General features: G+C 33.4%; 3 protein-coding genes across 4 annotated transcripts; 2 read left to right on the plus strand and 1 right to left on the minus strand.

Moving 5' to 3' along the window:
• Positions 1–1,908: 1,908 nt before the first annotated feature.
• LOC146935999 (protein EARLY RESPONSIVE TO DEHYDRATION 15-like) lies at positions 1,909–5,042 on the plus strand. Its single transcript, XM_085751030.1, has 3 exons — positions 1,909–1,985; positions 3,246–3,642; positions 4,502–5,042. The coding sequence occupies exons 2-3, from the start codon at positions 3,285–3,287 to the stop codon at positions 4,651–4,653; spliced, it is 510 nt and encodes a 169-aa protein (XP_085607156.1). The 5' UTR covers positions 1,909–1,985; positions 3,246–3,284; the 3' UTR covers positions 4,654–5,042.
• A 920-nt stretch (positions 5,043–5,962) lies between these two features.
• Positions 5,963–9,715, minus strand: LOC146936000 (dolichyl-diphosphooligosaccharide--protein glycosyltransferase subunit DAD1). Of its 2 annotated transcripts, none has more exons than XM_085751031.1 (6): positions 9,622–9,715; positions 8,297–8,402; positions 8,174–8,221; positions 6,720–6,807; positions 6,505–6,548; positions 5,963–6,265 (listed from the first exon to the last, which is right to left on the minus strand). In XM_085751031.1, the coding sequence occupies exons 2-6, from the start codon at positions 8,378–8,380 to the stop codon at positions 6,182–6,184; spliced, it is 348 nt and encodes a 115-aa protein (XP_085607157.1). In that variant the 5' UTR covers positions 8,381–8,402; positions 9,622–9,715; the 3' UTR covers positions 5,963–6,181. The 2 variants fall into 2 exon arrangements, with proteins under 2 accessions (XP_085607157.1, XP_085607159.1); XM_085751033.1 differs by lacking the exon at positions 9,622–9,715 and adding an exon at positions 8,753–8,961.
• An 841-nt stretch (positions 9,716–10,556) lies between these two features.
• KOB1 (elongation defective 1 protein / ELD1 protein) lies at positions 10,557–18,076 on the plus strand. The gene is made up of 11 exons (XM_085751034.1): positions 10,557–10,988; positions 12,430–12,579; positions 12,837–12,889; positions 13,679–13,787; positions 13,884–14,018; positions 14,145–14,189; positions 15,863–16,050; positions 16,134–16,275; positions 16,835–16,881; positions 16,989–17,076; positions 17,564–18,076. Exons 1-11 carry the CDS (start codon positions 10,638–10,640, stop codon positions 17,846–17,848), a joined length of 1,593 nt encoding a protein of 530 aa, XP_085607160.1. The 5' UTR covers positions 10,557–10,637; the 3' UTR covers positions 17,849–18,076.
• Positions 18,077–18,518: the final 442 nt, after the last annotated feature.

Consider the following 18,518-nt stretch of genomic DNA (forward strand, 5'->3'; position numbering starts at 1 on the left):
TTTAATAAATTATCTCGGGTGATGGATTGGAGAGTTTAGGTGCTTATAATATATTAATTATGAAACGAGTGACGTGTACCGTCGGGACCCGTTTAAGCACCCAAACGAGGTGTTGCATTGTGGATGGTCTTATAAGAGTAATTCTTGCTTTTCGTGCCTATTTCATTAGTAAGAAATAACACTTCTCAAATAAAAAACATAAAATAAGTCTCAAAGTAAATCTACCAACATAATTTTTCTAGTAAGTCAATCAACCAAGTAAATTAATCCAAATCAATAACAATCTATTAGGATAATAAAGCGGGTTGGCTCACCCCGTTTAAATCCCAAAAACAGGATAAGACAATTTATGTAACCGAGTCCAAAACTTCGGCTCAGCCCATCAAAAATAGCGGACTAAACAAACCAACCCGACAAATTAGACCCGTTTTACCACACCTTTCACTCTATTATTGTCACTACTATTCATGGACTTGAGCCCACTATTGTAGAAAACTTCGATCGTCAACTGTGACCCAACTTCTCTGAATATACAACACAAATCTCAACGAGTTCAGTTGTATATTAAATGAACAACCGCATCTCACAATGTATGCGGTTGTTCATTTTAGATTCAACGATCAAGATCACCATATGCATCTAATGCACAGAAAATTCACTTTCACTATTCATTAAGATCAAGAGCTTACTGGATCAATAAAAATAGGAGAATGCTAACCAGTGCCCTAAGGGCATTGGTCAAGCAACCAAAATAAGTAAGTTTTTAATAAAAAGTAGTGTAATTATTACTTGGTCTATTGTAACAGCTTAAATTTCCAAGACAAAATTTGTATTTATGGATTCCTTAACCATTGCCCTTAGGGCATTGATTAGCAAGACCCATAAAAATATACTTTATCTCTTCATATCTAAGGGTTCTTATAGTCATATCCTGTGAAGTCCCGATACTTCAAAATGGATGACGTATAGTATCCCCTGCGTATCTTGCACCGATACCTGCCTGATACTTCCCGATACGTATCAGGAGAGTATCTGCAGATTAAATTTTATTTTTTTAAAAATAATTATCCGATACTTCCCGATACGTATCAAGAGAGTATCTGACTATTATCCTGCACTGATACATGCCCCGATATTTCCCAATTAATGTTAACTAAAATAACTTAACTCTTGAGTACTGATGTGTTCTTTTTTGGATATAATGCTTCTTTTTTTGATCGATATAGTATATCACTAACAATGTTCCTTTTGGATATAGTATAACACTGATGATGCTCTTTTTAGGATATATTGTGTATGTAATTGACTAATCATCACTCTTTAATCATTAATATTATTTATATTTATGTTGATGTCTACGAGCATATGACTGATTTCTTTTGTTGGCTAATATATTTGCATATTAAAAAAAATATTATAATTATATTGTATATTTAATTATATGATTTTTTTATTAACGTATCACAGCCGTATTGTATCTTGATTTTTGAAATTTTCCCTTATCGACGTATCGGTGCAGTATCGTATCCGTATCATATCTCGTATCCGGGCTTCATAGGTCATATCTCTCACACTAGATCCATCCAAGTGAGTCCACAATCTACAAAACTATACAACCACCCACACCATATTTTTCCTCAAGCCGCCCTTATCAACACACCAAGTCATCATTGACCCATTACCCAAAATATCCACCCCACTTGTAACATTCTCAACCGTCCGATCAAACCACTCTCTCTCCACCATCGACCACTCTCCTCACTTTCCACCCACGTGGTGGGTCCACACCTCAAATAAAGCAAATCCGAACCTCAGGTTTGGATCACCCGAAGCTAGATTCTGTCTTTTTCTCTTCTTTATCCACTTTCCATTCAACATGTTATATGCCATTTTGCTTTGTTTCAACTCATTCAATTCACTCTTTGATTGTGATATTTCTAAACAATCATAACATCACTCTGCAAAATACACTCTTGTGGTAATAGGTAACCATGAAACATCATCATGTTATGTTTTCTTCTTCTTTTAGATGAGTGATGTTTTTGTTCTATATCTTTGTTCCATTGTTATCTTTTGAGAAAAAAATGTTTTTTTTCCTCCAATTTTTATAGCCCATTTGATGGATGCTATTTCTTGTTCAATATCTTTGATCCATTGAAAAAAAGATTGTTCTTTTTATTGTGATCCATTGATATTTTTTTTATGATGCTAATATTTTCTTATGATGTTTTTAACAAAGCTAGTGTAGTGAACTTATTCTGCATATTTGAGTCAAGTTTTTATTTGGATGGTACTAGAAAGATTCAATTTTTCATTGATTATTTACTATGCTGTGAATTTTCATTATTTTTTTTTTCACTAGGAATTGATATGATGGGTTTGCTGATTTTCTTTGTGATGTGTGTATTATAAAAAAAGGGTAGTATTGTTGCTAGTATATAGTAAATCTTGGATGGATCATAGTCTTATTAGCTTGATGATGGATATTAACTGTGTTGATATATGAATCTAAGAAAAGATGAAGTGTTTTTGGAGGGGTTGTGTTTGAGATCAAAACTTTTGATCCTTGTTGTGGGATAATGATCTGAATCAAGTGTTATCTTCTCTGGATCTGAAGAATGTTTTTTTTTTTTTAATTAATTTGAAGCAAGTATTTCTAAATATTTAGCATGCTTATTTATTTTTATTCTAGTATTTGACATGATTCTAAAATTTTGATTGTGAGATAGTATACTATATTCTATAAGTATCCATTTATTTGTCTTTTTACTCTTTACTAAAACTTTAAGGTATTTTTCAATATGCATATAAAAACAAGAGTTTTATGGATTGTACAACAGTCATCAAATCAGATTTTACCTTGCTGTCACTCTGTTGTTTTATTTCCTTAAATATCAAAATAAGCGTCTACGTGGCAAAATTTGATTGAATGATTGTTTACACAGTCAGTGCATAGTTTTTAAACTCGAAAAGAAATTTACTTTTTTGTTAGAAAATTTAGTATAAAATGTTGGCCAAATAGTGTCACTGAAAATCTGTTGAGAGACACTAGATGAGTATCGCCTATTTCCTCAAATCATTTGCTATTATTTGCAATCTTGTGATCTTAACACATGATTTGAATCATAGCAGTTTTAGCATAGCGTAATTTGAACGAACTGCTATTTTTCAAGATCCACGGTTGACAACACTGTTCTATTCTCATGTAATTGTAAGCTGATATATACTTTATGAACACTTTGTAGGATTGTGCTTAAGTTATTGCATTCTGCTGATAAGTTCTGATGGCATTGGTAACCGGAAGAAGTTCAGCTCTGAATCCAAATGCACCTCTCTTCATACCTGCTGCATTTCGTCAAGTGGAGGATTTTTCCCCTCAATGGTGGGAGCTTGTGAAATCTTCGACATGGTTTCATAACTATTGGTTGAGCCAGCATAAGGAGGAAGATTTTGTCGAAAGTGGCCGAAACGATGCTACTAATGATGATGATATAGAACATATGCTGTCAGAAACTTTTGATCTTGGCATTGAAGAAGAATTCAACTTTCTAGATAATGAGTTTGAGAAATTGGTGATGTCCGATGAAGCTCAAGAGTGTCCAGTTATGGATGATCCTGTTGAGGAAAAAAAGCCTGTTCATGGTAAGCGTTGAATCTAATTTATTGGAAAATTGATTCTGTAACTGTTTATATTTGATCATTAAAATATTTTATGATAATATATTTACATGATGCCATTTTTGTTTATATTGCTATTTGACAATGTAAGTTTGTTTCGTACACTATATGTACAAATCTTTGAAAATTGGAAACAAAATGAAACAATGTGATAGTTGTGTTATAAAGTAGATATTAGAAATTGAAAACAGAATATATTTTCTCAAACTAATCAGATTCTTAAGTATTTTCTCAAACTAATCAGATTCTTAAGATACCTAAAATGTATTGTGTTTAAAAGTACAATCAAGAAATAAAAATAGAAAATACCTTTTCAAACTAAACAGGTCCTTGAGAAATCCAAGATGTATGTGGTGATACGCTTATATGTTTTGGTTTTAATTGATATGCACCAACAATGTGTTATTTTCCACTGTCAATTGCTATCATTGGATCACTATGAATATGTTACTTTCATCATATCTACTTTAAAAATCATACAAAGGTTTATTTGTGATTTGTTCAGTGGTGTAAAAAGTTTTACAAAGTGTATTAAATTAATCTCATTTTTCTACTTCAAGTTTGTCAAATATAAGCCTCAATTTAAGGTTGAGGCAATTTATTTTAAGTGTTTAATTTATGTTGAGTTGTGATAGTGGTTGCATTCTAGTTTATATAGCAAGCACCAAAAGTGAGTAAATGTAATGTGTCATACCACCAAGGTGAAGCACTAGTAGTTAGTGCACACTGTCTGTAGGGGTGTTGTAAACCCTAGAATTTTGAGATCGATTCCTACTAATCACAAAATATGTAATGTCTCATAATTGATTTCTTTCTTAATCAGGTGTTAACAAGGATGCTGCAGCTCTCATCAAGATCTTGTCACCAAAGGAAAGGGGTCCAAAGTCCCCTATTGGATCTCCAAAGCACTTTGAGAAGCCAGCACAATATGTTAACCTCAAGTGTGCACCTCAAAGAATTCACCAACCTCGTTAGGATAAACTTTGAAGCTCATACCGATAACTTGCTTGAACTGCAAGTTTCTGACTAGAGTATGCAATCTCTGTTGAAATAACTTGTGTATATAGAAGAAGGTGTGGTAGTGTCTTTGTATTTTTCTTGTTGGTTTTCATGTAGTGTATTTAATGGTAGGTGAGACTTTCAAGTTTGAAACGGCTCAAGTCTTGGAATGTTTATGGTTTGATCAACTTTACGTCATTTCATTTTGAAATAAATGAATGGTTAATGTAAGTTACATGGCAGAATAGAGTCCTTGAATTTATGTTTTAGGTGTGTCCTGTTCAGTGTGGTAATTGGATTGTACTTTTCATGTCTTGTAATTTTACATTTGGAAAGAAAATGGTTAAGTAGCTGCTTTTTGCTTATGCAATTGCATGACAACTTTATTTAAACATGGAACCATGTGATGGTTCCATTTTATTAGTTTATACACCCCTTATCACTACTTATTAAATGGTGAACTGAATATAACTTTACATGCTCTCTAAACTGAAAAAATCAAACAAGTCTCTTATGGAGCAATCTCCCAAGTTTTATCTTATGATACAAGATTTACCATTAAAATTATACTTTATATTGTATGGTTCGTTAGATTCCACTTACGTTATGTCAACTATTTACTTTGAGCAAGATGCCGTATCATTTTAATCATTTGATTTTTTGCCAGACTTTTGTTAATAAAATTGTCTTTTAACATAAAAAAAGATGTCATATCATTTTAATGATGTGTTTGGTTCCATTTCTTTTCACCGCAGCTGCGTGTTCACAAGGCCTTTTGACTAGATAGAAGCTAACATCTGTTGCTTCGAAAAAACACGCGTTCACAGGGCCTTTTGACTTGATAATGAGAAGCTAGCATTTGTTGCTTCGAAAAAACATGCGTCTACAAGGCTTCCACCATGGTTGTAAACATAGCTCAAGTCTATTTCAATTTACAGATTGAAATTTCCCAATTAACTATGTGTACTGTAGGATTTGGAAGAAGAAACTAATTGTTTTTGGTTTTACATTCAAGAGATTGGTGATTTTCTAATCCTCTTGTTCAGTAACCTTCACTTGAAAGTTCCAGCATTCTCAATTCTGTCTCATTATCCCCAAACAATTGTTAACTACCAAAAATTGGTGGTTTAGTTTAAATCGGTCGTGAGACAGAGAAATTATTTGATTCAAAGATTAAACAGACCCAAATCATTGTTGGAGGTACTCTGATCTAACATTCTTTTCATTTAGATGGAGGAGAAGGCAGTTATAACAGATCATTCAATTTTGTTCAGAAGACTAAAACGTGAACACCTTGCTCAGATTTAGATAGTCGATGTAAACATCTTGTGTAATTCAACAAACTTTTAAAAGATCTAGCATTTCTCTGTCCAAACAAAATTCCCAGAAAAGGAAAGGGCAAATATCCAGGTATAGTACTATCATTATTTTTCCTATCCCAGTCTATTTTTCTTCTTCTTTTGGGTCAATGAGTTCTGTTACAATGAAGCCACACAAACCCAACTTAACCAAGAAAGTTCATGATCACCAAATGGAGCACCACATTGCAGAGAACAAAATCTGCAAAAGCACGCTCGGGTGCAATGTCCTGTATATGAAATACCAATCATCTGTAAGAATATATCAAGTGAAGAAAACAATCCAACACATTGTTTCATCATTTCCTTTCTATTTTGTTCAGTCAAGTTAAAGATACATGAAATATTCAGAGGTTAAGTATAAAACTACATAATTTTGCCAGAATAATGACATTAATACAACGAATAAATGAAAGAAAACTCGTATAGATCAACTAAAACATCATAATACACAAGAAAGGATTTTTACCTTGAATTCCTTGTTCTCTTTATTCACTTGGATCCGGAGACAAACTGGTCAAAAAATAGAGGATGGTAACATAGATAAGAAAGACAAGAACTAAACTTATGCATATGAACCTAGGCAGATTAGAACTATTGTATCTAAGTGTACTGAAATATATGTGTGTGCATAAATTGCATAGCTGGCTGCACTGAAAATTTTGATTCAACTTCACTACTTACCAGCCAGAACTGCAGTCCCTACGCAAGAAAGTACGCCTGAAAGGAAGGAGTTAAATGGAAATGTTCCCACCAAAGCCATGTAAACTACCTGGTCATTAAGAAAATGAAAAACATATAAGTTTTAACAAGACAAACTTTTTGTCAAAAAAAAAAAAGAGCAAGTAACTTCAACATCAACCTACTGGCTAACCTTTAACCCATCACCAAAATATTAATTTCACTTGTACAATGTGTTTTTAAAAAATTAGACTTGGGAGTTCATTAAACTAGAATCTAAAAGGATAGTATTATCTGGTAGAGTAAGATTAAAAATTGGAGGGAATTCCTCAATAATGTCTGGAAGGATATTATTTGGTAAAGTAAGATCACAAATGTTGTGGTGATCGAGGTAGTTAGAAAGCGTGAAGAGTTCTATGATATTTGGACTCCAGTGAGGCAGTTTCTTGGATTAGGATTCTTGGCATTAAATGTGTGACACGGTAAATAATCTGGGCCGTCTGATGTCAAATCAATGATATAAATTATTTCAGAACTCCTAATTCCTAATTAATGGCTGGCAGGTAACAGGAAATGAATGGAATGGCATTGGCTTATGGGGCACTCCCTCTGGATGGATTAAGATAACAGGCCTCGTCCCAAAGAAAAGGAAGAAAGAGGCTTGCTCACATAAAATATCCCAGCTGGCAAGGGAAAGATCAGCCCCATAGCGTATTCAGGTATATCCGCAATCGCATATTCTGGGCAATGTGCAGCCTATATATTTGTATTTCCTCCTGCAATGTCCAGGCCATTTCCTTTCGATGGCAGATCCCGTGGAAGTTAACTTTGTTTTGCCGTCGGACCAGGAGAGTGAATTGAATAGGTTACATAGGCAGGACAGGCAAGTTCTCATACATTTCCTGGCGCTGTTAGCCTGCCCTAATCTACTTCCTTCAAGATGATTTGGTGAATTGTGATGCAAGCTCACCTATCTCAAATCATTGGTCGAAATCAATTAATGCATGTAAGTGCGTGCAATTTCTAATGCAAGGAATCTAGATAACAGTTTCTTTTGGCCTTTATGTGTGTTATGTAATTGGATGACCGTGTCCATGTTTCTAGTGCATTCTGCAGATTTGTGAAGTAACTTCTGGACCGGGAAATTCAGCACAATGTCATAATATATGCAATAACATGTGTCTGGTGTACTAATGCAAGTAATCCAGATAAGAGTTTCTTCCACCCCAATGCTAACATTGTCTAAGCATTGAAACTAGATAAAAAGAAAAACTGAAAGCCACTCCAATCATCAAACAGTAATCAAAATAAAACAGCTGATTTGGACTAATCTGATAATGATATTCGGAGACACCACAAAAATCAAAGATTGATTTACTAATGTTACAGATAAACATATCATTACACAAAAGTTGAAAGAACAGATCTTTAGAAATTGAAGCAAGGAAAGGAAGTACCTGGATGAGGGCAGTGAAGACAGCGAACACGACATAATGATCAATGATCTAAATGAAAAGCCAAAGCAGGGTTAGCAAAAATAAATATTTTTGTAGAAATGCAGAGGGAAAGAGAGGAACAACCTTGAGATTTGTGGGGGTTGCAGAATAAGCGGACCAAAGAGTGCGGATAAGATCTTGTGCATCCTTAGCAGTAGACTTCACCATCGTTTTCAACTTTTCCTTCTACCTACACAGTGAAAAAAGAGAAAGATGTTCACACAAATATGGCTATAGATGCTGAAATAGAAGATAATCAAGTCCACTTCAAGTCACAAAAATTCAGTGCAATAAGCAACATTATAATTCATGCATCATATCTTAACATTAAAACTTGACAAAAAATCACAATATAAAAAGAGATATAAATACATAATAGAAAATGCAGCACCAATATAAGAACAATATATGAGAGAAATATGCATGAAAGTAAAAAAAAAAATCAAACTTTCTCACCAAAAGATATGTGCAGTCAACAAAACTAACTCATGACTTCTTATTGAAAATATAAATAAACAAAATAAAAATAAAACTTTTCACCTATAAATATTTTCCCACAAAGAATCTCAGTTTACAATGAAATGCAAGACTATTTTTAAATAGTCCACAACCACAATCTCGGTCGTGGTTTTTTACTTCTCTACAACCACGACGCGCTCACAATATGAGCCGTATCAGCTGCATCTGACCCAGATTCTTGTATTCTTCGAAAAAAAAAATCCAAGTCTCACATAAAAAAGACATAAGGTCTAAAAAAGTTTCCTATGAAGCACGGACACTCCTTGGATTAGGCGTGTCCCGGTGTCGGACACATGTCGTGTCTGACACCGACACGACACCGACACTTGGAATTACACTAAATTATGTGATTTTTTCAAATTATTAGCTGTGTCGGCGTGTCAGTGTCTGTGTCGTGTCCCGTGTCCGTGTCTGTATCCGTGCTTCATAGGTTAAGGGTGACACCTCTGAAGAGTTAGTTTCAATATAAAAATCTAATAATATAAATGATCTTGACGCGACTATTATCGTGATATAAACTTGATGACATGGTTTGATCATTTGCCTAAAAAAAAAAAAAAAATGCAGGTAGAAAGGGGGCGTAAAAGAGTTCATATGAAATAATAATCTAATTTTGAAAAATACTAATTCGCATCTCAATTCAACTAAAATACATAAACCATTGAACCTATAAGGCAAATGAAGATGCAATGAAACATAAAAGAGCAACACACGTTGAGTTAGGAAAGTGCAATACATTGAAATGTGAAGACATTCATAAAATAGATAACAGAAAAATAGAATAAAATTGGAAAATTATATGAGAAAGCAAGCAAATCAAAATCACAATTAAAATCTATAATGCAAATGAATGAAACAATTGAGTTGGATCTGAGTGAAGGCGAGGTTACCTTTGGATTCGAAATTCAGACAACTACGACAGACGTGGATCAGCCGCTGGACCTGTCTCTTCTAAAGTAGTTGTCTCTACAGCCCCAAATCGTCTTTTCACAACAAGTTTTTTTTTTATTTTTTTAAATAATTTCCCAACTAGTAATTTTTTTTACCAATTATTAATACAAAAGAAAATGATAAATTAATGTTTTTGCAAAGATTTTTTTTAATTTCTTTTATCTGGGACTAACTATTTTATTTTTTTTCCTCTAAAAAAAAACCTAATATTTTTTTTGGATACAACAAACTAATTTAACTTCTTTTTCTTTTTTAGGGAAAACTAATTTAACTTCTTTTAAAAAAAACTAATTTAACTTAATATATTATCCAAAATCAAACAAATTATAATTAATTTAAATAGTAGTAAAAATATAATTTTATTTTATACCAATTTTTTATCTGAATTATAATCTTACAATAAACTAAATTATCAATGAACACAATTGTTTTAGATGACTCGAATATCTATCATTTTTTCCTCACATATTCTATATTTTACCTATAGTATATATTTTTCATAAAATCTTTATTATTGTCCATTATGATTATATCTGATTTAAGGATTAACATTTGAGGAAATGCTAACAAGTGTCTAAAGACATTGTTTAAGAAATCTGTAAAAGAATTTTTGTCTTGAAATGAAAGTCTAAGTCAAATACATACAAAAGTTATAACTACACAATTTCTAATATAAAAATTACTATATTAACATTTTTTTCCCCGGATACACAACATTTCTTTAATATTTGTAGTTTGGTGAATAAAAACCTTTTAAGAGGTTTTCTTTTTATTTTTAGTAATTTTGAGTCCAAAATAGTTATTCAAAAAAGGAAAATGAAAGAAGTAAAACACATAAGACTCAAATCACTCCATGATTCATTCTTCTTCTTCTAACTTTCTTCACTATCACACAACACAGCACTCATTGCTGTTGCGTGTGTAACCCAATTTACACATTCCATCAACCACCACCATGCCAATCACCAACCACCACAACCACCTCCACACCCCTCTCCGTCAACCCACCTCCACCACCTCCTCCTCCTTCACCTCCAAGATCCTCCTCCTCCTCACTCTCCTCCCTGTCTCCCTCGCTACTATAGCTTTCATCCTTCAATGGCGTGGTGGTATCACCGATCCAGCGACCCTTTTGTCCCCTCATGGCGCTCATAACTTCCCTGGCATGGATTCTTCTCCTCTTTCACCTCTTACTCATACTACTACTCATTCTTCTGATTGTCTTAACCTTGGTCGTTCTTCTTCTCCGTCTTTTCCTTATTACCATAATTGGAAACTTGATTTTGGTGACTCACTTACTCCAAAGGTTTGTTTTTTTTTTTTTTTAGCTTCTTTGAATTATTTTGAATTGTGGGGTGTGCTTGTTTTTTGTTGTTTTGTATGATTGTAACTTTGAAGCAAAAGGGTTGGCTTTATAATGGTGATCTATATCTTTTTTTGTGTTTTGTATCATTCTGGGTTTGATGATCTGTGTGAACTTGGTTTTTAGTCAATTTTAGTAGTTCTGCTGGATCATAAGTTACGTGATCTCTGTTTTTAAATTGTGATGTAAAAATTTGGTTGGTGATTAGTAATTTAGTATATGGGATGGGTTTAGGTGGTTTGAGCATGTAGAGAGAAGATCTGTAGATTATGTAGTAAGGAGAGTAGACCAGATGGAGAGTAGAGTAGTCAAATTACTAGAGGCATAGGAAGACATAGAAAAACTAGAAACTATCAAGAAAGAACTAGAGATTAATGTGCTGGATGGAAATATGGTATATGATAGATCATTATGGGCTATGTCGTCGTTTGATCCATGTAGCCGACCCCACTTAATGGGATAATGCTTGATTGTTGTTGTATGGTTTTAACTTCGATCAAAAGAGGTGGCTTCATAATAGGGATTTTCATTTTGGGTTTGATGATCTGTGATGAGCTTGGATTTTAGTCAATGTTCCTAGTTGTGGTGTATCGTTAATCACGTGATCTGTGTTTTTAAATTGGGCTGATGTAGAAATTTTGTTGCTGATTAGTTATGAGGATAATGAAGGGTGTTTCTAAAAATATTGTTTGTTTGTGTTGTTGTTCTTTTGTTTTAAGGTATTTTGGTTAGCAAAATATCTTCTATTTTTTCTATTTTTTAAAATTCTTTCCTAACTTTATAGAAAATTATATTTAAGATTTAGTACTAGATGGGTTAAACTGTGAGTAGTTTATGTTATTACTAGAGTAAATTATTTTGGCTATTTCTGATATTTGAGGCCATGTGATCTGTGTTTATGAATGGGGTTGATGTAGAAGTTTTGTTAGTGAAGTTTATGAGGATAATGAAGGTTGTTTATGAAAGTATTGTATGTTTTGCATTGTTTTCGAGTAACGATTAGTGAAGTTTTTTTTTTTTTTTTTTTTTTTAAACGATATTTTTTAATCTTATAGTAGTTTTTGTTTAAGATTTAGTCCTGGCTGAGTTGAGCTTTGACTAAATTATGTTATTAGTACTGGGGAGTGATTTCATGATCTATGTTTCATTGATTTTCCATGATCTGTGTTTGACGTGTTCTGAAAGTTGAGTTAATTTTGAGATATTTTTGTTGAAGATTGTTTCTAGGAGTTTTTTAGTGTTCTTAGGTTTAAGCTATTTTAAACATGGAAAGCCGTTTCCCGCGCTTCATTTTTTTGTAGATTTATTTCATCTTTATAGATTTTATCAAGTGTCCGTCACTTCCGGATATAAATTTAATCCATATTTTCTTCTTGATGAGCAGATCTGTGTCACAAGTAGTACTTCAGCAGGGCTTGAGCAGATTCTTCCCTGGATGTTTTATCATAAAGTCATTGGAGTGACAAACTTTTTTCTCTTTGTGGAGGGGAAGGCTGCCACTCCTGAAGTATCAAAGGTCCTGGAATCAATTCCTGTAAGTAGCACAAATTCAGCATGTGTTTGGTTCTACAGTAGCGAAAATTGTTTTTGATTGAATTAATTTTAGTTAAAAACCAGTTTAAGGTACACAAAGTAATGATTTATGTTTGGATACATTGAGGTGAAAGTGAGTTGAACAATAAATTTCAGTGTTCAATCAGTATTAGGATTCAATTCTGTTAATTCATTTCACGTTCCTTATTTCTCTTCCCTAATGCTATTATTCTAATTTGGTTTATGTTATTTAACCAGGGTGTAAAGGTTATATATAGAACAACACAGCTGGAAGAACAACAAGCTAAGAGGTTAATCATTTTTACCATTTTATTATTGAATCTCATCCTTTTGAATTGATTTTGCTATTTCCAATTGGTTATAGTGTTCTCCAGAGTTTGCCAATTTAAATTTAGATATGCTTTCATGATAATAGTTTGACATTTGTGTGTCCACAATAACTCTGTTAGTAAACATGGCATCCACAGGAGAAAAAAATAAGTCTAAAACTGCATTATAGTGATGAATGTAAAATGATACAATTGACAAAAATTGTTCCCACGTTCGGTACCTACATCCTACATATAGAAAACTAACTGCTAACTAGGTACTACCTTATTACTAACTACTGATATCTCTTATACCCTGCTTGCAAGCTGGAAGGTGTTCACAGCACTTCCAGCTTGGGATGAGCAATAGAAAACATATCAAATAAAAAAAATTCAACGACAGATGCTGGGATATGTCAGTTGAAACGACAATCCAAGGGCAACTATCAATGCTTAACCACAATAAGGAAGAAACACAAATCATCAAAGCCAACAAAGGACAAAATTTTAACCATTAAGTAGAAGCCACAACTCAAGGCTTAAACCCCTTAACAAAAACTACAATGCTCAACACCATAAGGCTACCATGCTCATTACCATAAATTTTTATTTATTTTCCTTGTCAGTGTTATACTTTTTATATGACATGGTGATATTCTTGCATTCTCCTGTCTTCAGGATACATTTATGTATTTTTATTCTAATTCTAATTCCTTAGTTTCTATGAGTGGGAGTTTTCATACTTATCATATAAGATGTTGGTTGCATCAGCCGTATTTGGAACGAGACATGGCTGGCAAGCTTCTTTTACAAGCCATGCAATTATGAACTTTTTGTAAAGCAATCCCTCAATATGGAGATGGCTATTGTTATGGCAAGGGTATGTCAAATTGCGCAAATTCTCATTTATTATAATATTATTGTTTTCTGCGTAATTTGGTTGATCAACGCAATTTTCTGCATGTTGTAACATCAGGATTCTGGTATGGACTGGATTCTTCATCTCGATACAGATGAATTAATACACCCGGCTGGTGCTCGGGAGTATTCTTTAAGGCAGTTGCTTCTTGATGTTCCAGGAAATGTTGATATGGTCATATTTCCTAACTATGTGAGTAGAATCTGCAAATTCTTTGTAATTGCATGATTTTCATTTATAAGTCGTGGAACTGGAAGAGAAATGGCTATATTGTTAGCTTCACTTCTGTAACTAATTCTATCAGTTTTCTTTTTCTAGGAGAGCAGTGTTGAGCGAGATGATATCAAAGAACCATTTAGTGAGGTAAGTCTTGAAAGCTTTTCAGAGTCTTTGCTAAAAGTGTGCAACTTATTTACAGAGAATATGAAATGAAGTAAAAAAAGAACCGGCCTATCATATAATTATACGAGACTCGTTAGTTATACGTATGTAGATATTTTAAAGATGCTATTCCTTTTCTTCAACCAAGTGTGCTGATAATATTGAATTTTTTATCTTTAATTTGATTTTAGCTTTTAATGAATTTTTCGTTAAAGCATAAGTTTATTGACGGTAAAGTTCAAAGTCTCAATATCTATATGGTACTAGTTTTGTGCTGCAGTTGATGTATATGTCCTTGAGTTTAGAGTTTTAGATTTATCACGCGGACTGGTGCATCAGGTCACTTTAGAGTGAACAAGTCCATGAAGGTTGAGATGTTGTGATTGCAAGCATTTCTTGTTGGGTTGAGCATCAGAGTTGTTCAGCTGACTTAGCTGAGTAGGATAGAGAACTGTTTTGAAGTAATTTAATAATTGAATTTTTTAACAAAAAAATAAGACAGATGCAAGGACTTAAAGTTAATAATAATTGATGGTGCATTACTAGGCAACGAAACACAACAAATACTCCATCTTGTGTAGGCTCTAATACCAAGAAATCAAGAAATTAAATGTACATAACTACCTTCCTTAATAAGTGTGAGAGTAGGTATTTTTGCTTACAATTAAGCCCGGATGGAGTATCATTTAGCTAAAAGAAAAACTATCGAATCCAATTTTATTTACCGTAAAGAAAATATTGGATTTGTGGTCAGTACATTGCATATGTAAACCTGGTGTTGGAGCCTTCGAGGCTAGCACAACATTACTTAGCCAAAGTTGTAAGAAATATACAATAATAACCCTTCTTGTCTCTTCACCTAACAGCTGAAGTTTTTGGGATAGTTTGTAGATGACATGCTTTCAGAGCCATTATGAATAAGTTATCCAGAGTTTGATTCTTTTTGCCCTATTCTTTGAATTAAAAAAAGTTGAATTTTAGATTAAGGTTGGTGGGCATGTGCATAGTCCATACTTTAAATCCAAAGGTCTGCTGCTTGATGGGATTGTTAGAGATATGATATAAAAACTATTCATGTGTCTTCACCTGTTGATTTAATCTTTGGGATACTTTATTGATGACACACTTATACCAATTGTGTGCCATGAAAAAGAGCATTAGGTTTTGTATGACTTTGTAAGCATTGGCAGGTTTTTTATATGCTAGGATGAATATATCAATCGTCTCTGTTTCTTGGTTGCCTCAGTTAAACAAGATTTGTATTTGGGTGGTTGAAAATCTCGTTGACATCGCACAATGATTCTAAATGTCATTTGATTGAGGGATATACGTTTAGTAGTCCCAGCTAAGAGAAAAAAACTGTAGTAGTCAAAACTGATGCTATGTAAATTAATAAATTTGTTAACTTACTTTCATTCGTTTACTTTTGTTGATTTCTTAAAACTTTTCTCTGTCCCTTTGGCTCGTCCTTTGAAATTAGTTGGGTGTTATATTCTAAAAGAAGAATCTGTAAAGGATGTAATTGTTTTATTATTTGTGTATGTTTTGTGTTTTGGTTGAATTGGGAGGATATTTCTGTGGTTCTGGTTTGAAGTTTGCATGTTTTGTTATTTACGATTCTACGTCCCTCTTTATTTTCTGATCCATCTAAGCAGGTAACGATGTTCAAGAAGAACTATGATCATCTTCCAAAGGATACATACTTTGGCATGTACAAAGATTCTGTGCGCGGCAATCCAAACTATTTCCTGACTTATGGAAACGGAAAATCAGTTGCACGGGTACAAGATCACCTTCGGCCTAACGGTGCACACAGATGGCATAATTATATGAAAACCCCAAAGTATAATACAAAATCAATCTATAAAGCATTTGTATCTATGATATTTTAATTAGTATCTTGATGGTTCTTCTGAATTATGCCAGTGAAATCAAATTGGAAGAGGCTGCTGTTTTACATTACACATACGCCAAATTCTCAGATTTAACTTCTCGACGTGATCGCTGTGGTTGCAAACCTACAAAAGAAGATGTCAAAAGATGCTTCATGTTGGAATTTGACAGATCTGTAAGTTTCAGTTGTTCTTTCTTATTTTCCTACCTTCTCTGCAATTCAGTTTTCACTTGGATTGCGTATCAGAAAACCGGATATATTCAGCTGGGGTATTATTATTTTGCTACAACGTTTGGCTATTTTTTAGTGAATTTTGTTAAAAGAAATTTTATCTAGAATGTAGAGTCAATGCTTGCGTAGTGTTGGGAACCTCACGTAGGGAGCTACCATTTCTCTATTTTCTGGTGTGAGAATGACGTGTTAACCTATGAAGCACTTACTTAGACACCGGACACGATACTGACACGTAGACACCTGTAATAATTTAAAAATAGAAGCAATTTAATGTAATCACATGTGCTGGTGTCTTGTCGGTGTATGACATTGACACATGTCAGACATTGGACACACAACTTCAATCTGAAGTGACAGTGTTACATCGGTGTTAACTATATATTTGAAAATATTTGTTATCGATAATCACTCATTGATGATAACTGATAAGTAGACCTTTTCGATTCTAGGCATTCATCATATCTTTTGATTTATGCTAAGTAGACTTTATGAATTTCAGGCATTCATCATTGCTTCAACTGCAACTGAAGAAGAAATGTTGAAGTGGTATGCTAGCTTGAATTCCTATTCATTTATGATCTCTTCGTCTTCGATTTCTTGACCATTATGTTATTAATCTTCCTGAAACATGTGGTCTTTGCTTCTTGTTGTAGGTATAATGAGCATGTTGTGTGGGGTGATAAAGAGGTGAAGATTAAACTGTTGAGGAAAGGAATATTGACTCGCATATACACTCCCATGGTAAGTGATAAGTCATTAGGGAAGAGAATAAAGAAAACCAAGGTCACTCCCATTGTAAACTGAAAATATTACATATATTATGTATTGCGATTCAAATCTCATGCTCATAATGGTATGGACACAAACAAGATACTAACACCCTTCATGGAGTAAAAGTTGTCCCAACTCCCAACGACTCAGCTTTTTAGAGTAGTGTTGTTAAATAGAGGTTAGCGCTATAACATAGTGGAATTTAAACAAAGTACTATTGTTATGGGATATGCTATTTAGCATAGGATGTTGTCAGATAGTTGATATAACGGCACTATAACACTATTGTGTTGTGGAATCTGAACAAAATGCTGTTCTTTGCGATCAGTGATTGAAAAAACTTAGTTAGATTTAGACCCAATTGGAACATTTACTATCTAGAAAATTTATCCATTTCTACATATTTTACTTTTTTCTTCGTAGCATCAATCTTGTTTCTCGATGAATTTGTCTTCAGGTCATAATACAAAGTTTGAGGGAATCTGGAGTATTCAGTTCTGTCATTGCATCAGCCCCATCACTCTCCAAAGAAAAGTTTTTGCATTCAATTGACAGTAGCAATTCAACAAGAGCTGTTGCCTCTTTATCTCTCCCATCTAGAAAGGTTGGAAGAACCAAAGAATCTCAAGCAACTGCAAGGAAGGTTTTGGATCTTGAATCTTCTGTATTTCAAGAATTGGCTGTACCGCCGCAGTCTCCACCAGGAGTAGTAGAAGATAGTAACCTCATTTCACATTCATGATCAGTTTCAACTTTCAAGACCACCTTTTCTTTTCCTTCCATAGGTTGATATGTCATATCTTGTTTTTGTCATTTTTTTCTGTATAGAATGCTATACTAATGTGAATTCTATTTTATGTAATTTTCACAATATGAAGATATTCAACAAACAAACATGACATGCTATATTAGTGAGTGTAAATTAATAGTTGCTTCATGTAATAAAACACAATTTTTTTTAGGCATAAAAGGACTAATCATTACTATAATACAATTCTTCTACAAGTACATTGGAAAAATTGTGAAGTGATAAAAAAAGTTGAGATTTGCCAATGTAGGTTGATACAATTTTTAAGGAATCAACTTAGATCCTACAAAGACCTCAACAAAGACCTCCGTTTTAATTTGGCTCCTATATTAGATTCTCGTTGGTAGGTAATATATAAATATTTTTATAAACCCTTGATGCTTGGATCTTGGTGAGTCTAGTTTCCAACTCTTCTAAACTTTTCTTATCAAAAAAAGAAATTTGATCATATAACTCAATTGTTTGTGACATTTATCTCACTAAAAAACCAAGTATGTGTTTGTTTCCACGGTGGGATACCCACCCAACGTACGTTTTTCCAAACTCTCCAAATTAAAGCTTCTCTATTATCCCGTCTAGAACACCTTGAGATGCGAAAAATTCC

Source organism: Medicago sativa, chromosome 3 (genome assembly GCF_051527215.1).
Source record: "Medicago sativa cultivar Bolivia chromosome 3, Bolivia_mono, whole genome shotgun sequence".
NCBI lineage: Eukaryota > Viridiplantae > Streptophyta > Magnoliopsida > Fabales > Fabaceae > Medicago > Medicago sativa.